Source organism: Pseudorca crassidens, chromosome 4 (assembly GCF_039906515.1).
Source record: "Pseudorca crassidens isolate mPseCra1 chromosome 4, mPseCra1.hap1, whole genome shotgun sequence".
NCBI classification, from domain to species: domain Eukaryota; kingdom Metazoa; phylum Chordata; class Mammalia; order Artiodactyla; family Delphinidae; genus Pseudorca; species Pseudorca crassidens.
The window spans coordinates 60,941,096-60,962,289 of NC_090299.1; the positions used below are offsets into that span (position 1 = coordinate 60,941,096).

General features: G+C 37.0%; 1 protein-coding gene across 3 annotated transcripts in view; it reads right to left on the reverse strand.

Moving 5' to 3' along the window:
* Positions 1 to 21,194, reverse strand: part of ARAP2 (ArfGAP with RhoGAP domain, ankyrin repeat and PH domain 2) — a 199,542-nt gene that overhangs the window by 95,269 nt on the left and 83,079 nt on the right. For all 3 annotated transcript variants that reach the window (XM_067735692.1, XM_067735690.1, XM_067735691.1), the window contains 8 exons: positions 20,923 to 21,038; positions 17,753 to 17,952; positions 14,273 to 14,358; positions 12,852 to 13,034; positions 10,110 to 10,284; positions 9,500 to 9,634; positions 2,487 to 2,631; positions 357 to 459 (listed from right to left, as the gene is read on the reverse strand). In XM_067735692.1, the coding sequence (XP_067591793.1) occupies positions 357 to 459; positions 2,487 to 2,631; positions 9,500 to 9,634; positions 10,110 to 10,284; positions 12,852 to 13,034; positions 14,273 to 14,358; positions 17,753 to 17,952; positions 20,923 to 21,038 (1,143 nt within the window). The remainder of the gene's footprint in view (positions 1 to 356; positions 460 to 2,486; positions 2,632 to 9,499; positions 9,635 to 10,109; positions 10,285 to 12,851; positions 13,035 to 14,272; positions 14,359 to 17,752; positions 17,953 to 20,922; positions 21,039 to 21,194) is intronic.

The window sequence follows — 21,194 nt, forward strand, 5'->3', positions numbered from 1 at the left end:
TCAATGTTTGTCTGCATTTGTATCTTTTACTGAATCTGTTCTTTTCCCCTTTGTGTATACCATGAATAAGATATCTACCTATAAAAAGACATACATAAAAATGACTTTACAACATTGAAAAGATCTCCATAATCAAAGCACAGCCTTAATTTGAAGAATGACTTGTCCAAGATCCTACATTAATTTTGTCTCTGCTTAAGGCTCTAGGAAGGTAGTTCTTAACCTCTTTTGACTACAACATATGAAAACCTAATGAAGTATGGACATTCTTCCCAGAATCCTGTATAAAATTTTCATGGACCTCTGAAGGTTAAGAATCTTCTCTGGATTTAGGTAATAAAACAATATTTAAATACCTTGGCTATTGCTTCTGTCCATTTTCTTTGAGCTTGAGATGTTTCAGCTCCAAATAAAAATGCACGTTCTGAGGGTAAATAGATCTCGAAGGTAAAGATGGGCCTACAGCACACAAGAATAAAAAGATACCACTGGTTATGTTTGGCTTTTATGAGAAAAATAATACAAAGGTCCAGTTTTTAATTAAATTCTTTTTGAAAACGGAATAATGGTGTGAAATCTATCTACCCCCTACCTACCATATTTTTCTGTTGATGGTTTATATTTTATTCAAATGAGTTAAATGGAACACACTGGATCAGACAAAAGGAATATTATTCTGACTAATCACTCTACAGCATGACTTTGTCGATACCCTGATGTGACAAAGGCTGTCTTCTGTCTCCTCTTCCCTCTCAGACCACTCCTTCTTGATTTATTCTGACCCCCTATTCAACGCAAACATTGTCCAAACAGTTCTCTAATTAGTTCTCTTCTTGTCTTACTTCACAAATTTTCCTTCCATCATCTTGTCTTATGCCAAAATTTCATCTCCTTACCATAGATAAAATTAGGGTAACATCCCAAGCCCTGAATTTTTCCTTCTGTTCCTCATCCACAGCTCCAAGTATTTCTTGGAACATGCTAAGTATATATTCTGCCATTACTCAAAATACCTTATACCAAACTCATCTTCCTTCTTCCTCTTTCTCACCCCCAACCTACTGTATCTCCTTCATATTCCAATTTAGAGGCATCACCATCTACCTCAGCAACAAGATCAAAACTTTGGAGTCTAATTTATTCTTCCCCTTGACATGAGCTCTTCATCCATTCAGTCAGACATTTAATGTTATCAGTTCAATCTTAAAAGTCTCTCAACCCACTGTTTTCCTTTTTCATTATTTCTTCCTCTAGCTAAACTTTCAGTAATTACAGTCTCTCTCCCTCCAACCTCTTCTTTATCACTTCAGTCAGCTCTCTTCCTAAAATACAAATCTGTGTGATTTTTCAGTGGCTACATTACTGATTTAAAATTCTGTAATATGCTATTGAAGGCAATTAAGAATTATTTTTTTAACCACATCTCATTATAGATGCTTTCTCCTGCATATCTACTTGTATCAGTAACATTCCATCAAGAATGTTTTATTTTTGAATATGATTATATGCTAATGTAAAATTATTTAAGCAACTTAATAAATAGGATGCACTTAATATTCCATGGTAAGCCATGTTAAACTGATCATTCATTTAGAGTAAAAGCACTATTAAGATTAAAACAAAAACCAAATCAACTAATAACCAGCTTTGTTCACATAAAAGAATCAAATCAGATTTACTAGAAAACAACAGTCATTTCAACTAGTATAAATTGGTCATTATGTGATAGCAGTAATATATTTCATGCAATTTTATATAAATAACATAGCTTTACAAATCTCTTCCTTTTCTCACATAAACTTTTTATTAAAATACTATGATCCTATAAAACTGTTTTTTGCAGATTTTAGTATTCATACTTTTTTATTAATTACATGACAAAATGTGATAAGAAACTTTCACGCCAAAGATCTTAGAGGGTCAATTTCCAAAAGTCCTCACAGAATCCTATTAAACTATTTTGTAAGTCAAACATATTAAATAAAAAATGCTTCCTCTTTGAATTAAAACTTTTTTGAGACCATAAAAATGCCAAAGTAGATCTTTTAGGAATTTAGTATTTCAATATGCTATTAAATATGCTTAATAGTTTTTTATTATGAACCACTGAATTTTCTGTCATCTCTTTTAACCATGATACATTTAATGAAAGCATAAATTTTTTCATTAGTCCACTATTTTAAATAATGAATAAGTCATAAAAATTATGGGACCACATGTTCAAGAATGGAATGACATAAACTTACTTAAAATTAGATACAAACACGTCAGCCTTTCATATTACCTAATATAATATTTAAATGTTTCCACTTTTTAGTGAATTCCCTAAGGAACTTTCAGAAGCTGAAAAATGAGTAGGCTTCAAGAAACCATTAAACTCTTCTAAAAGAAGCAACTGAAGTGAAATGATAATAAAATCCTTATTACCTCGTATGATACATACCAGAAAATACTTTCGACTCCTAACCATTTAATGATAGACCTACCCAGTATTTAAACAGAAGTCTTCTTTGTGTACAGCCAGGCAGATAACTTCATTGATATTAATGGTGCCATTAGGCGTGGTAGACTTATCATTTTCATAGTAACTCAAGAAGCCTCCTTCCAGAACACACCACTTTTTATTTGTCTCTAGGAATTGAAAACAAAACACAAAATAAATTGAGCTATACCATAAATCAAATTTTAAAATATGTGGTTTTAAATAATGACTGGATTCAAATAAATAAATGTATTAATTTTCTATTTTGTGTAAAGAGCATGATATTGCTGCATGGGATAAAAAGTTGTCACACTCCCTGCTCTCAAAAAAATTTACAATCTAGTAGCCAGGGACATACAAGACAAAAACAACTATGACACTGATGACCAGAGAAACAAGCAGATCCATAAAGAGACCGCTGCAAAACAACTCTGAAATGGCAAAGACTAATGTCTGTACAGAGTATTAGGAGGAAAAAATGTAGGGTTAAAGAGTAAGACTGTGGATGATGTGAAGTAGGTGAGCAAAGAAAGAAGGGGTCAGACCCTACAATGCCCTTAATGCCCTGTTTAGGGGATTTGAAATTCATCTTGTTAAGAATTCAGCACACTATGGCCTGCAGGCAAAATCCAGATCAACATCTGTTTTTGTAAATAAAGTTTTATTGAAAAAGAGCCACACCTATTCATTTATGGATTTTCTGGGGCTGCTTTCCTGCTACAAGGGCAGAGATGACTTGTGGCAGAGACCATCTGGCCTGCAAAGCTTGAGATATTTACTATCTGGCCCTTTTCAGAAAAGTTTGTTGAGCTTTGATTTTACAGTTGATGGTGAGCCACTGAAATGGTTTCAACAGAAGAAAATTCCATATTTAAATTTTACACACTTCATTTCTGTGGAAAATGGATGTGAGAAGGTGAGGCTGGAGGCAGGAAACCAGTTAGGACACTGTCAAAAGAAGTCTAAGTGAAAGATGAAGATCACCCAAAGCAGGACAGTGGTACTAAGGATAATGGGTGGGGGGGGAGACGGAATGATGGGAAAGGATGGGGGACAATAGAGAGAAACAGGAGACAGAGGGGGGAAAGGGAGAGAGAAATGCATACATGCACCTGTGTGTTTTAAAGGGATACAACATGTATTGATGGGATGAAGGGAGTAAGGGAGAATTTATTAATAGTTGTATCATTTTTAGCTTTGATTACAAGGTGGGCAGAAATGTTTACTTTTTTCTACAAGAAAATAAAATAGAAACAGTTTTAGTGCGTGTAATCTGAGTTTCCTTTGATATATACTAAATGAGAGCTATCCCCTGGAAATCCAAGTAGGAACACCTATTAGGCAGATCACCCTATGAATTTGCATCTTCAGGGCAAGGAAAGGCCTCAATGACCAGAAAGTCTTTAGCATACAGCTAGTGGTTGAAAATACACAGTAACCAAGGATAAAATCTTAGGGAACTTAGGGAACAATGGATATAGAAGGGTCCATGAAAGCAATGAAGTAAATGAGAAGAGATGGTGTATAAAACAGGAAAGCGGTGAGCATTTATGAAAGGAATGATTACCAACATTAAATATAGAAAGAGATCCAATAAAACAAGGGCAGAAAATAGCAGTTGGTCTTCAGAATAAGGAGGTAACTGCCTCTACTTTAGTGAGAGTTCTGTCTCTCTCATCATCATCCTGAGGTGGACCCTACAAAGGTTAGACCCATTCTTGGAGGGAAGCTACCCTCAAACTGGAGTGGTAAGAAAACAACTTCAAACAAAAATACAGCTTCTGAAATAGTCATTTGTGACTGAAAAGGATGTTTCTAAAGCAGTAAAAAATGCTTTCTGAGCTACAATCATTCCATAATTCTGAGAAAGAACTGTGGGAGGAAAGTCTTAGAAAGGGGAAACTGCCAAAAACCTACCTGGCCAAAGAAAGAGATTACACGTGAAGTTAGGACCTAGGAAACGAGACTGAAGGCTCATGGCAGAGGCCAGGCCCCAGGAGTCTTACATGACAGGTGTTCAGGAGTTTGTACCTGCAGACAAGTGGGAGCCATTGGAAGGTCTTAAGCAAAAAGTGCCAAATGCATGATGCATAAAATAGATGTAAATGAAGAATCTAATTATGTTAATTCTAGTGGGAAACAAATGACAGATCTCTTTTAAAAGGTGAGTACAGGCTCACTGTAAGTTAGAAATACGGGCTTGAGGAGATTTAATCCTGTAGCATCATCACCATAACCCTTGATGAGCTTCATTTTTATAAGTGAAAACAGGTCAGAGGTCAAACCAAGTGGGCACAGATATTACCTTTGAGGATTTACAATAAGAAAGCTGTGATAGTAAATCCTGACATTTCTATTCATCTGGGAAGCAACCAAAAGCTTCAACAAAATTATGTTGGATGGCATTCGTCTGACTGGGCTAATTCAGACAGGACACCCTCTCTGCTACAGAAGTCTTACTTTTTAATCAGTTACCAGAAGATGTCCACCAGATGGTGCACAGAATGGGCAACTCTGAGGACAAAAGGTATTTACTAGACACAAGGTTGTGTGTATGGTGGTTGTACTGGCTGCAGGGGTTGTTCTCTGTTTCTATTCAACCTTGACATTTAGATCAGGGAAGAAAAACACTACTGGAATTTACTCACACACAACTAAAGAACTCCAGAGGTGACCTACTGAAATACTCCTACAAAGTGATGTAGATACTATAACAGAGCTGGGCAGCTTGGTTGTCAGCTACCACCTGTAGGATATAGCTAAATGCAAAGGCTCACTGGAAACCAGAAGCAGCTGTGTACATGGATCGCCTCTCTGCTACTCTTCCTCCTCCCCTTATCATCATATGCGTGTGGCACGCACTGTTCTACACATCTTATGCACATTAACTCACTGAATCCTCAGAACAACCCAGTTAGGTCAGCTGTATTACTGCATACCCCTTTCCTTATACCCCGCCCACAGGCACAAGCTGGTTGATTGACCTTCCCAACATCACACAAGTACATCAGAGCTGGGGGTAACACCCAGGCAGTCAACTAGGGAAGCTACCCTTCTATCTACTTCACAAACTGCCTCTCTGTGTCTGTTACATGCTTGAAGCATGTATGTCCATTTTTAAAATGCATCAGGGTACAGCAGAGGTCATACCTTCAAATAGATATGTGCACAATAAATGTATGATAGTTAAGACGAAACTATTATTTTTTGAAACCATGAAGTTGTTTCCTGATGAAGAATTTCCCCAACTGATGGCATTCAGTGTTCACAGAAGACAGGAATACACACTAGGAATCCTTTTGATTTAAAATAAATGTATTACAGCCTTGGAGAAACATTTTTAAACTATACGAGTTAGGTATTTATAGAACAAAAGACCTTCAAAATTCCTCAATGCTAATCTATACAAGAAAATATGAACAGTTAATAGAGAATTTCTAGTAAACCGTATCAACCACTTTCTTTTTAAAAATCAAATGCTGTGTCAACAAATCAAGGTAAGATACCAAGGGAAAATAATACAGTTGAGGGGAGAAAACAGAAAACAAAACCAGGATGCTATTATTCAGCTCTACACTTCGGTTTAACAAGAGCTATCAATCTTTCCTTTCATGAACACTAAATTGGGAAGAAAAAGAAAAATACAGATCAGTCTTCATAACCAGAGTCTAGAAGAACTTCAAATTCTGAAAACCTGAACTGACAATTTGAAGCCTCTGTAACTCTCTGAAGGACTTGCATGCATTCTATTCCCTGACTTTTTTGTTTGTTTTTAATCAGTCTATTCTATGGCCATCCTGACAAGCCCTGATGGAGTTATGCAGTCCAGATGCTTTCAGAGGCAAAGGTGACAACCACCTTTAATCTCTAAATCTTTCCAAATAATTCAGTTTTCCCATAAAGCTGGTGCTCAACAGGAGTACCACCACTGCAGAATCTTGACAGAAAAGAAAAACAAAAAACCCCACCAGAACTCTATGCTTCTTGGTAGTTCGGCTTTTTCTTCTTCATTTTTAAGTGTTTTGTTCAGAATATTAACTAATAACTATAAATGGAATATAACCTTTAAAAACTGTGAATCACTACATGGTACACCTGTAACATATACAATGTTGTACAGAAACTATACTTCAATAAAAATTATATTAAGTCAGCTGTGCTTTTACACTGGTAGTAATGTGATTAGAGAAATGCCTATTTATTCAACAAATATTTATCACATGACTACTATGTGTGGACACTGTTTTAGGCACCAGAGATTTGATAATCCTGAGTAAACCAGAAAATGCTGACGCCTCAATGAGCTTTCACTCCAGAGGGGGAGAGAAACAAATCAAAGAAGGAAGGATCATTTTCATGCGAGGAGTGCTATGATAGAAATAAGCAGCACACTGTGAAAGAGAAGAGCTGACAGTGGGTGCACTCTTTAGTGGGCTGCCAAAGAGGTCTCTCCAACCAGGTAGCACTGAACTGATCCCCCGAGAGATAAGAAGCAGTCAGGCTGGGGGAAGTGCGCTCCTTGCAGAGTGAACGGCAATCACAAAGGTCCAGAGGAGGCAGAAAAGAACATGGCATGTTGCAGGAACAGACAGGAAACGAGTGTGGCCAGGCATGCAGAATAGGAAGGAAGGATGTGAGATGAAAGGGGGAAGGTACGAGAAGGTCTTTAAGGTCTTAATAAGGAAGAGAGTTATACTCTGTCATGGGAAGCCATTAAATGTATTTGAATGATGGAAATACATGATCTGATTTACATTTTCAACAATCACTAAGACTTTTTTGGGGAATGGTTTGGAGGGAAGCTAGGGCAGATATCGGCAAGTAAGCGGGGTTGGGGCATGGGATGGGGGTGGGCGTATTACAGCCCAGGCAGGACAGGATGGTGGCTGGAGCTAGGACCATGTTAGTGAAGATGGAGGGTAGCCAACTGATTCATGGTCTATCCTGAGTCTTAAATGAGAGACACATTGGATGGAAGAAATGAAGACCATCAAAGAATACCCTGTCATTAGATTATTTTCCAATGAAATCATTTCTGCGTGCTGCATGGTCAAAGTACAAAAGTTCAGTTTCCCATTACTTAAAACTGAATGCTCCAAAATGAGAAAATACCCCCAATTAAATTACATATATGGAGAATGCACTGGTTTCTGTTTTTTGAAGTAAATTTTAACAACAAAAATCCATAGTTAACTTATAAAAGATAAAAAGGAAAGAATGATTTAGTTACAGGTTTAAAACATCAATTCAGTCCTCAAGTGATTAAGAAAAACAATCTATTTCAATGAAATATTAAAACAAACTGGTAAGTCTATAAATATTACAACCAGAATTCCAAAAAACAAATAAAAGCTTATTTTTAGCCTGCAGAGTACTTATGATATATTGAGAAGCTTTAGGAAGAAAAGCTTATATCTCAAATTCCCTATTTCATCTTTGTGTAAGTGGTTTGAAGGGTGGATCTAAGATATCCTACAATTTAGAAGAAACATTCTAGAAAGCTTGTACACTTATTAACAAGTACATTAATTGCCTTGTTATTCAATTATTTTAATAATGACTATCGCCAATTCACAGATTGTTCTGATACTTTTTCCCTCCTGATCACTCAACTTTCGACTACTTAAGGGTTAAATATAGACAAGGAGCAATGGAAGATGAGAAAATCTCTGTAAAATTCGTTATTTATTATTGGTTAGATTGAGCAAAGGAAGACAATAAAAACCACTTGCTGAAAGAACCAAAAAAAACCTAAGCTCAAAGAATAAAAATGCTCTGCCATCTAGTGTCACCCAGCCATCACACTCACCAAAGCCAAAGTTTTACAATAACAATTATAACACAAATCAGATGTAAAACTCGGCTTCGTGTCAAGTTCCTCCACTGTTCATGTGAAATCAGCATAATATCAACTATCTTGCAGAGCTTTTATGAGGATTACAATGAACATAAAAAAGCGATGCCTTACACATAGTACATGCTCACTAAAGGAGAGGTACTGTTTATAGGAAAATCTAATAAAGTATACTTAATCTCAGTACAATTCTGCTTAGGGTTACAATTTTTTTTGGGAAATAAAGCCTTTAACTGAAATAATCACTTCAAGTGCATGAGGATCAAGATTAACATTCTACAGTGAGTTTTTCATCCTATTGTTCCTTGGATCGAGTAATATAGCTGGATTTTACCACCTAGGGAATTACTAACCAGGCTCCCAAGCCTCTGAATATCCATCATCAAGTGGCCTGTACAGCTTAATCTCTCTTAAATTCTCTTTGCTCCAGTGAGACAGAGATCATTATAGTTTCATGCCTACATTTCTAAAATTAGTTCAAATGTATATAGCAAGAGCATGAGGCCTCTGTCTTACTCATTTTCGTATGCCGAATGCCCAGCACATGCCTGATTCAAGGAGCTGAATGGATAGGTGGATAAATGATGATTCTGCTAAGATTAATGCCACAAACCTAGAATGGGTTGTTAAATCAAATTAATTCACATCATTTTTTGGAAACCATGCTTAAGCTTTATTTTACTTACACAGACACACACACACACTTATCATCAGAACAAACTGAACTACTGATAGAACATCCTGATAGAATACTGACAGAATATGTACTGAAAACTTGTCAGTTCTTCCTACATGTTGACATTTATCTATATTATCTCCCCAGTTAGGGTTTCTGTCCCGAATGGAAGGGGCTAAGTTTCACATTTCTTTGGAATAACTCTTAAATCCTGAAAACAGAATTGGTTGGCCCTGAGGTAGATGTCACTGAATTTTGCTGAGAATTCACTCAGCATTCCAAACCAGTGGTAAATCTTTGCTGCAGTGCATGAAATAATATCTGTGCCTGGAAGCATTTATAAAACCTAAAAAAAAAATATTTCTCTACCGCAAGATCAAATCTAACATATTAAGGGAAAAAAACAATCAAAATTTAAACCTAATTGTTTTGATAATGAAATAAAGTTTTACCAGATAACAAATCTAAAAGGAGCAAGAAAAGATACCTTCAAGGAGTTTTTTTTCTGAAGAGAGTTTAGAAGCTGCAGCAGGAGCCTGATACAAAAAGTCACAGAGGAACGTCGACTGGGAGGACTCTTGACTTAATCCACCTTCAGCATGTATGTCATGTTGAGGGAAATCTAGAAAAGTTACAGAAATAACACATCTGAAATCTGAAATGTAAACAATTTTCCCTTTGCTTATAAATATGTAGGTGAGTTTTGAGGTAGAAGAAAAACTACTTCAAATATACCGCAGAATAAATATACAGAGATATTTATTTTACTTGGCATAAAATTTGCAAGTAAGCACTTCAGTTGTATTTATTAATCATGCATGAAAATCAGATTTAATTTTGGTGAAAATGATTATGTGGGATGAATTATTTTAATCTCCCATTTATAAAATTAAAGACACATAAAAGATTTATTTCCTAAACTTTCCCTTTAAATGAAATAAAACATGGGTCTTGATAAGCATCATCCACCTTTTTGGTAATTACATTTTCTTTTCATTCTGATGGTTTTTCTGATTTGAGAAACAAACAGATTCGTGCTTCAGTTCTCTTGGGGATATATAAGGAGAGATCAGGCTAGTGAAGGGATAGGGACTAACCTGAGAATTTGTTATGGTAGAGAAATTCCATTTGCAGACTCTGCCCCGCCTTCTTGGCCAGCAGATAAGGGGTGCTATGCTCAGGGTCACCTGTTGCACACATGACATCTGCTCCACTGAACAGCAAAGCCATTGTTTCCAGAACATCTGGTTTCACCACAGCAGCACACAGAGCCTGGTCAATAAAAGAAAATACAATTTGTAAGTGAAGAAAGTATGATTCTAGCTATTAAAATGTGTGAAAGTCTGCCAATTCATTTATGAGAGGAAGTCTGTATTCTTTTTTTTTTAATTTTTATTTATTTATTTATTTATTTGTTTGTTTATTTTGGCTGCGTTGGGTCTTCGTTGTTGCATGCGAGCTTTCGGGGGCTACTCTTCATGGTGGTGCTCGGGCTTCTCAGTGCGGTGGCTTCTCTTGTTGCGGAACACGGCCTCTAGGCGCGTGGGTTTCATTAGTTGCGGCACGCGGGCTCAAGCTGCTCTGTGGCATGTGGGATCTTCCAGGTGCAGGGCTCGAACCCGTGTCCCCTGCACTGGCAGGCGGATTCTTAACCACTGCGCCACCAGGGAAGCCCCCTGTATTCCTTTTTAACAAATAAATCTAATAATCATTATGCCCTGAATTAACCAACAGACAAAAAAAGGCCTGCTCTACATGAATTTAAATTTCAACCGAAGATGTCCAAATCTCAATTCATTGTTTTGTTGAATTCAAATGTTGTGATGTTCCAAATCTTCAAATCCGTCATATTTGCCATGGAAGATATTTTGTATGTTTACATACTATGACAATGGCTGATGCTCAGAAAATTCACAATACTTCAAACGTAGTAAGGAAGTATCCACTAAATGTTTTGTTATGTCATATGAATGTTGTATGCATATATGTCTGTATGTCTGTATTTTCCAGAGCAATCGGGATGTGAGGAATCTTTAAATTACCATTATGCTTTGGGAATTTGAAAGATGTGTACAAATTCAGGATCTTTCCTTTTGGAAGGGAGTATAGGTAGGGAGGAGGAACAGCAAGCAAGACACAATAAGACATGATTGACATGATATACATCATCATTGTACAAACAGTAAAACTCCTGGAACATGATGTTTTTTCCTTTGAAATAATAAGCTGCCTCCACAACTTTTCCCATCCCCTCTTCTTGCTTCCACACTTTACTGGCTTTCCATTTGCTTCTGAACTCTGATTTGGCACCCTGATTCCGTCTGACTTCTTAGCCTTGGGTTCACCATATTCCTCCTTCCTGACATGGTGCACCTGGACAGATGACTGGTTAATTTGCTCTCTGTAATGCAACTTCAGGACAATCACTTGCTGATTATCCCAATGGGCAGCTCAGAGAAGAGCGTACAACCAAGAAGTCCCAGGACACATTTCACAGCTCCAACCTAGAGGGTCTACTACTAAAAAAGTACTTATCTTTTCTACCATGGTCTAGCTAACCTCTACAATTTCCTTCACATCAGAATCAAGAAGCCTAAATTCTTGTACCTGACTGTACTAATTTGCTAGGTGATTTGGGCAATTCCTTCTCATCTCCGGGTCTTAGTTTTTCTGCACCTGCGAAATGAGGATACTGGAAAGTGAAACAGCTAACATCCCTCCACTGGGATATAGCCTCTGACTGCTCTCACAATCTAATCCCACGTATTTCCCCTCATTCTCTCTCTCATTACCCTATTCTTTTCCTTTACAGTGTGCTGCATTTGCTGTGGTATATTTATTGGCATGCAGCTGTTTATGGTCAATCTCCCCTGCGTGCAGATCACTCTCATGAATAAAAGAATCACATCTACTGTTTACTACAACTGTACCCCCAGAACCTAAAAATGAATTCAGCAATGAGTGAGTGTGCAATAAATATCTATTCACCACAAACACTCAATGGAGAAAGGATAGTCTCTTCAACAAATGATGCTGGGAAACTGAGTAACTACGTGCAAAAAAAAAAAAAAAAAAAAGAAATTGGACCCCTACCTTACACCACTCACAAAAATTAATTTGAAATGTATTAAAGACTTAAACATAAGATCTGATACCATAAAACTTCTAGAAGAAAACATAAGTGGTAAGCTCTTTGACATCAGTATTGGCAATGATGTTTTGGATATGACACCAAAAGCACAAGCAACAAACACAAAAATCAATAAAGGAGAGGCGGGCAGGATGCTTAACAAATTCTTTGCCAAAAGGGCAACATAAAATGGTCACAAGAAGACCTGGAATAACTCAACCAAAGGCAAACGACACTTCAAATCAATGGCACTAAACAAACTACTGCCTTTAAAAATAAATTAATTGAGTAAATGAAGTTAATTTTGGTGATAGCAAGTCAACAATGTACTGGCTGAAGTTATGTTCAGTATCCTGTCCCTAAAATGGGGAAAACTGTCGAACTTTTAAATGGTGTGTTTTAATGGCCTACGTCAGATAGAAACTACGTCAGATAGACGTAGGTAGAAATGTTTTAATGGCCTACGTCAGATAGAAACTACGTCAGATAGAAACTTCAGTTAGGGACAGAAGTTTATTCGCTATTGATAACGAATCCTCAAGTGAAATGAAGGAAAAGAAAACAATGGCACAATCTCACAAAAGGAAATAAAATTAAACAATAATATTATGCAATAGCAAAAAATTTTTTTTAACTTTTTTTCAAAACCCTTGGCATATATTTAAAAAGACCTTAATATCCATGTTTTTTGTTACATTTCATTGGTTACCTTATTTAATTCTTCCTTGGTAAGAGATGCCCAAAGGGTTTTTCTGAATCTTCCTTCTTTGTATTTCTGAGTGATAAAGTTTTTTCTCTTTTCTACTGGAGAGTCCACGTGTAATTCTTCATCTTTTTGAAGACTACCAGCCCAAAAGTCATTAGCTCTTTTGTTTCCAATGACAATAAAAAGCTGAATTATCAAAAAAAAATAAAACATATCAATTCACAAAATGTATTTGAATCTGCAGAAAACTGACTCACATGACATTAAAGCATAGCTTGGTACAAAATATGCAAAATACAAGACCCAATTTTTTCCAGAAGATGGAGTGTGAAAGCAGATACTATTTCTATTTTAAATAGTCTAGCTGCTCGTAATAGTGGTAAAAGAATAGCTAGAAAAGAAACTGCAAGCAACACAAATTGCAGCAAAAGCATTATTACTTTTTTTTTAACATCTTTATTGGGGTATAATTGCTTTTCAATGGTGTGTTAGTTTCTGCTGTATAACAAAGTGAATCAGCTATACATATACATATAGCCCCATATCTCCTCCCTCTTGCGTCTCCCTCCCACCCTCCCTATCCCACCCCTGTAGGTGGTCACAAAGTACTGAGCTGATCTCCCTGTGCTATGCGGCTGCTTCCCACTAGCCATCTATTTTACGTTTGGTAGTATATATATTACTTTTTGAAGGTAGCTCACATTGAGACAGATTCATTTAAAATGGCTGAGTAGGTGGGCTAACGTGGTTGACAGTGAGTGGTACAGACACCTGAGCAGAGAATGGATACAGGAGACAGCAAGTTAGACATGATCTCAGTTACTGACAGAGCATGGCCAAGATAAAGAATAGTCGATTTTGCCAAATTTTTTCATTCACTTTTCTGGTATTTTATCCATGCTGGGTTAAAAAGAAAGAAAGTCAATTCTGGCTTTAAAAAAAGCTGTCAAGCCTTTAAGAGTAGTTATTACTATTTTTTTTTTTTTTTTTTTTTTTTTTGCAGTACGCGGGCCTCTCACTTTTGTGGCCTCTCCCGTTGTGGAGCACAGGCTCCGGACGCGCAGGCTCAGCGGCCATGGCTCACGGGCCCAGCCACTCCACGGCATGTGGGATCTTCCCACACCGGGGCACGAACCCGTGTCCCCTGCATCGGCAGGCGGACTCTCAACCACTGTGCCACCAGGGAAGCCCCAAGTAGTTTTTACTATTAAAGCTCCTTGTATTTTTTATTTTTAAAATAACTGTCTCATTTAGGAAGCATTCGGAAAGTTAAAGTAGAAAGTTACTACTATCAAACAGGCTATAAGCCATTTTTATAATGTGGTGAGAACTTGATCAGAGAGCTCTTAAAGTAACCACCCCACCCCACTGCACACCTCCTCCTGGACCTCTGCTGACCACCACCACAGTCAAGTCGGACTCACCTCAATGAGTTCATTGCTCCAAATGCTGGCATCCATTTTCAGACTTCTAACCTTGGAATCTTTTGGTCCTAAAGATCTATGTTGCCCTGAAGTCAAAAAACAATTGATTTCTATTTGAATTTGTATGTAAACTTTTTACCTTTAAAAGAAAAGTGTATATGTACGTGTATAGGTATGTGTGGATTAATATATCTTTTGAACTTAAAACAAACCAATACCTACTTTCCACCCTACAGTAGTGGTGGCAATCATACAGGAATCATAACCAACCACACTGAAGATAACAGAAATCACCATCACCACCCTGTACTGGTATAAAATTACACTTTTAAAAAGTGTGTATACATGTACATGTGTGTATATGTGTGCGTGCATATGCATGTATGTGTGCGTGTGTGTATGTGTATATACGTATATATATTTTTTTCATTGTTTGGTAATTAACTAGAAATTGTAGGTCACTGAAAACATTTTATAATGGGTCTGTGTAAATTATACCTATGTGAGTGAATACAGATATCATCCCTTTACTCTTAAAAAAAACTAGCTACAACTGTAATAAATGCCTACTTAAAAATCTAAAGTCGATTCTTTATTCTACTATTATGCCTGGAAGAGAATGCCCAGCATTCTACCATAATCAATTTAATTCTGCTGTATAAATCATCATTCAGCCATTACTGGGCATTCAGGCATATGTCAGACTCTTTCTAAGCTGAGATAGAAAAAAGGTATATAAGACATCATCCTTGATCTTAAGGACCTTTTGCCTAATGTGCATGAGAAAGCTCATTCCTCTCATTACTTTCTCTACATTACATAGGTTCCTTTCCTCCATTCTTTGAGAAGGAAACTACTCAGAGCACAAAGCCCTAGAATTACCATGGCAAGAACCTGCATAGGTTTGCACTTACGAAGACTACAGAAAGGCAACACCAAAAGGAGTCAAGCTCAAAAGCATGCAGGAAGAAGGGATGCTGGAGTAGCCTAGGAAAGAATCTGACTTGAGGCAGCAGGAAAAGAAATAATGTGGAGAACAGATTTAGAGATATTCAGAAGATAAAACTGATGGGACCTGGTGGGCTTTAAGGAAAGAGGAAGGGTCAAGAGGGTCTCTCAAGGCTTAGGCTTCAGTGTATGGTAGATAGTATTGCTTCTGACCAAGATTTGGAATATAGGAGAATATACAGTTTAATGTAATGAGCTGGGCAGCAATGAGAGCTCCATTTTATCATGTTAATTTTGAGGTATCTTGGGCAAATCCAAGTTGAGAATCTAGCAGGAGCTATAAGAGTAGAGTTTCCAACAGAGTGAGAATCCCCTGCTTAAAAATGAGTATTGAATTCAAATGACAACCTCACTCAGGAACATCAGAGTGAAAGAAAGCTTAGGATATAATCCAAGGGAACACACATATTTTAGGAGCAGGCAAAGGAAAAGTAACCTGGAAAAGGATGACCAGAGTAGTAAGAGCACACTAACAGAAAATGGTGTGTCAGAAGTTGTGGGAGGATGGAAAGTCACTGAGCGACAGATTGGTCAAGAGTGTCAAATACTGCAGAGAAGGCAGAGAAGATAGGAACTGACCACACAGAAACTGAGAGGTAAAATACACTGGTAAATGTGGTGAAAATATTTTTACTGGAGGCAAGAGAAACGAAGACTGATTACAGGATGCTGATGATACACTAGGAAGTTAAAGAAAACCTGTGCAGACCACTACGCTTGAAAGTGTCTTGTCTATGAAAGGAAAAAGGAACAGAGAATGATATGTAAGAGAATAGTAAGTTTTCAGAAAGCTGGTGTTAACAGAATTATGCAAGTTTATATGCTGAACCAAATAAACCATAGTTCAATACAGTTGTCCCTCGGTATCTCAGAATGGCACTAGGACCACCCACAGATACCAAAATCCGAGGATGCTCAAATCCCTTGTATAAAATGGCCATAGTATCTGAATATAACCCACACACATCCTTGTATACTTTAATTCATGTCTAGATTACTTTTTTTTTTCTTTTTTCTTTTTTTTTTTTTTGCGGTATGCGGGCCTCTCACTGTTGTGGCCTCTCCCGTTGTGGAACACAGGCTCCGGACACGCAGCCTCAGCGGCCATGGCTCACGGGCCCAGCTGCTCCGCAGCATGTAGGATCCTCCCGGACCGGGGCACGAACCCGAGTCCCCTGCATCAGCAGGCGGACTCTCAACCACTGCGCCACCAGGAAAGCCCCCCTAGATTACTTTTAATACCTAATACAATAAAATGTTATGTAATAGTTGCTGGTACATGCAAATTCAAATTTTGCTTTTTTGAACTTCCTGTAAATTTTTGTTTTTCAAATATTTTTGATCCACAGTTGTTTGATGTAGAACCATGAATATGGAGGACCAACTGTACTTACACAGAGAGTGAATAAGTGACAGGGTGAGGATCCTGAGAAGAGAGGAAAGGAAGGGAACATATGTAGACAGAGCAGCCTTAAACAACACAAACGCTATCTCTTCCAGTGAGACTGGAGAGGAGAAGAGGTTAGGAAAAAATACGAAGTCAAGGAGGATTAACTGATGCTTGTTATTGATGTAGGTGATCAGCTCAGTGTGATGACAAATGTGGTAGCACAGAGCTCTAGAAAAGTCTGAAGGGCTTGAAGCAGCTGTCCTGTCTTTGCTCTGAGGTGCTCTTCCTCTGCATTCTCTCAGTGAAACCTGTGCTCAACACTATTCCTGCCCTTATCACACTCTATTGCAATTACTATTTATATATTTGTGCAGGAAATGTCATGTCTTGTCTTACAGAGCATTTCAATTCCCAGGAACAGCACAGTACCTGGTAGAGCTGAAAAGCTGAAGGAAAGTTTAGGTTGTAGCTAACTTTTTCCAAGACCTCCACGGTCGCATACCTAAGCTAGGGTCCATTCCCTCTACTCACTTGGACAGCTGTCTTACCTCCCAAATACAAGGAGCTGTCAAATAGTTTGTAAGGTATAAGATCACAAGAAGAAAATTAGTCACAGTACTGGTTACTTTCATAAACTTCAATACACCTGGAAAACGCTTCTATATAAAAATTCAGATCTGGTGAACCAAGATTAGAGCACAGAGCAGATTGATGTGAAAAATAGATCTTACAAAATATGACTGAGGAAAAAGGGACAAATCATACGAAGTGCAAGCGTGTTCAGGGTGCATTCTGAAACACATTCATCCAAAACCTAAAAATTTCAGCATTGTCTTTTTAAAATCCATACATGGGCCAGCAGGCACAAAAAAATGATTACATGCTTAAAAATCAATTTTTATATTTAAGTCATGCATAAGAGAAGTTTAGAATGATATTTCTAAATTTGATTTAAATGTAATAAATTTTCTCTGTCTTTATTTTTCATAGCCATTAGGTGGGACACAGTATATACGACACTAAAGAGCATTCAGTGCCAATCTGTCACCAAACAGTGATGAGCATAACTTATCTCTAATTACCTGCACACTTCTTACAGATGACAACACAGAGATTGATGGATGCCCAGTCAGGATTTGGGGCTTTACAATCTGCACAGCTCCTGTTGGACTCATTGAACCAAATCTTCTCAGCTACTTCATAATCAGAGAGAGTTTCTGCTATCGATTGCTGCACGGCTTCAATCCACTCTTGTTTCTCTTTTTCAGACTCGGCTGTAAAGCTGAAACAATGAACGTTTCTGCATTATCGATCTCCCTTGTAAAAGCCAATTAAGCAGTATGTTCAGTTTGCATATTCATTTCACTCATAAATCAAACAGCTGCTGAAAAATATGCCTTCCAGGCGGTTGGAGTCTTTTCTGTTAAAAATCATCTCATTGAGAAATCTATTTTTTTCCTTTAACTTTCCACATTGCTTATGACTTTGTTTACCTATCTTGAACCAAAATTAACATACACACTTTTCTGACCAGGATATAAAAATCACCTTGTTAGGTCAAAAGCTTAAAAGAGAAGTCATGCTTCCTAAGCAGTGGTTACATAATAATCAATAAGAGACTGGCAGAGTTTCAGGACCATTGGCTTATTTTGCCAAGAAAATATGCCATAGTCTGAAACTAAGTTATCAAAAACACCCACGAGTAATTTTGATTTTTTGTCTTAAAAATAGATTCTTGTTTTTAAAATAGAAGAATGTCCAGATGGCTTTAAGAAACTGAGAAATCAAAAAAGTTTTAAGTGATTAGTATTCTAACAGAATTCTAACTCATTTTTAGCCATGTAATTCTTAGTGTTTATTGGGTGCCTGAGTGAAGGAATAAAACATTAAAACATCAGTTCACTCTTTCAAGAAATATTTACTGAGTACTTATAATGTGCCAGAAAATGTGCTACATACAAGTGCTCCAAACTCAGTCAGTGACCCACAAAATGATGCTTAATACTAAAATTTTCTGTTCTGAAGATGAAAATGTTTTGAGAGACAATGAAAACAACAGAGGATTAACATTTTCTCTGTAATCTATAAAGAAATTGAGTGGCCTACATGGATTATATTTTTTGAATCACTTCATGGTTCCATCATCACTATAATATTGATAAATTCCTTAGTGGTTTCTGCTTCTCTATAGAGATTGGTCAGAGCCCATATGGTACAATAGAAAATAGATATTTGGTCTTAGTCCCTGGTTCCTGGTATATAGTTTCCCAAACCCTTGGAATACCCTGAATGATAAAAGTCCTTTATACGCTAATGAGAAAGCTTGTGGCTGAAGGCTAGACAGCTTCAGGATGGGAGCTGGTCAGCAGAAGACCAAGATGTGACTACAGACTTGGAACTTTCAACCAGCCCTACCCCGTGACCTCTGGGAAGGAGAGAGAGGCTGGTGGAGTTAATCACCAATGGCCCAGGATTTCATCAATCTTACCTATGAAATGAAACCTCCATAAAATCCCCCAAACACGGGGCTTCCCTGGTGGCGCTGTGGTTGAGAGTCCGCCTGCCGATGCAGGGGACACGGGTCCGTGCCCCGGTCCAGGAAGATCCCACATGCCGAGGGAAAAAAAAAAAAAAATCCCCCAAACAACAGGGTTCGAAGAGCTTTCAGGGTGATGAACACATTGAGGTGCTGGGAGACTGGTGCACCCAGAGAGTCATTACAGATTATTAACACATATTAAGAACACACATTAAGTTTTCTGTTTCATTGTCATAATAAAGCAATTACCAGAGTGCCATAATACAAGACATGTATCAGAATGCTAAGGTATTTGATCATACGTGCTATGAGATCCGTTAAATTCAGCAACATTTTGAGCTGAGGTTACTTTTAGGAAATCACGGAGCAGTTGTAATTAGGGATTGCTCTTAAAGGACAGACTGTATTTGGTTAGGCTAAAAGAGGGCAAAATAACAATACAGCTTAAAGACAATGTAATCTCTCTTTTTATTTTATATACCTTCAAAATAAAGTAATTTTTCACATGTTTCTGGATCAAAAATCACCAAGACTTCTAAGAAAAAGAGGTATTATGAAAAGAAACTACACAAATCTCATGAAATTAGTATCTTTCAGGTTGTATGATTATTCAAATCACTTTTTCAAGGTGTTATTATACACTGGATAATAAATTACACGATATGAAAAAGTAAAAACATAAACTTTTTCTTTGTTTCAGGTGTACAGCAGAGTGATTCAGTTTTATATATATACATATATTTTTTCATATTCTTTTCCATTATAAGTTATTACAAAATATTAACTATAGTTTCCTGTGCTATACAGTAGGTACTTGAATATAGTTTCCTGTGCTATACAGTAGGTACTTGTTGTTTATCCATTCTATATATAGTAGTATGTATATGTTAATCCCAAATTCCTAATTTACCTCCCCACCATCCCCCTTGGTAACCATAAGTCTGTTTTCTATGTCTGTGAGTCTGTTTCTGTTTTGTAAATAAGTTAATTTGTATCATTTTTTTTAAGATTCCACATATAAGCAATATCATATGATATTTGTCTTTGTCTTCACTTAGTATGATAATCTCTAGGTCCATCTGTGTTGCTGCAAATGGCAAGATTTCATTATTTTTATGGCTGAGTAATATTCCATTATATATATATACCACATCTTCTTTACCCATTCATCTCTCCATGGACATTTAGGTTGCTTCCATGTCTTGGCTATTGTAAATAGTGCTGCAGTGAACACTGGGGTGCATGTATCTTTTCAAATTAGAGTTTTCTCCAGATATATGCCCAGGAGTGAGATTGTAGGATCATGTGGTAACTCTATTTTTAGTTTTTTAAGGAACCTCCATGCTCTTTTCCATAGTGGCTGCCCCAATTTATATTCCCACAACAGTGCAGGAGTGTTCCCTTTTCTCCACACCCTCTCCAGCATTTATTATTTGTAGACTTTTTAATGATGACCATTCTGACTGGTGTGAGGTGATACCTCACTGTAGTTTTGATTTGTGTACCTCTAATAATCAGTGATATTGAGCATCTTTTCATGTGCCTATTGGCACATTTTTATATACTGGCTAATAAATTATACAATATGAAAAAGTAAGAACATAATTTTATTAAGTATCCTATAAGAAGGAAAATCACCACTGGCAACGTACAAGGGGATCACTCAAGATTTCCTGTAGTAGTACAAACAAAAAATGTTTAAATATAACTTACCTAAAACTCCTATAGGGAGTGATTATTTCAAAAGACTGTTTCACAGTTCGGTCCACTTGCTTTACATTTGCTACATTCATAGGAATTATGGTAATACCAAGTCCACTCTTAAAATCCTAGTTTGGAGAAAAACAAAAAAATTATAAACAAAAATGTGGATTTTTGAAAGTACATTTATATTCTCTAAAATTTAATAAATCTCATCAAATTTTACTACAACATATAAAGATGGAATTATTTCATTAAAAATGGATTGAGAGTGGTTTTATAAA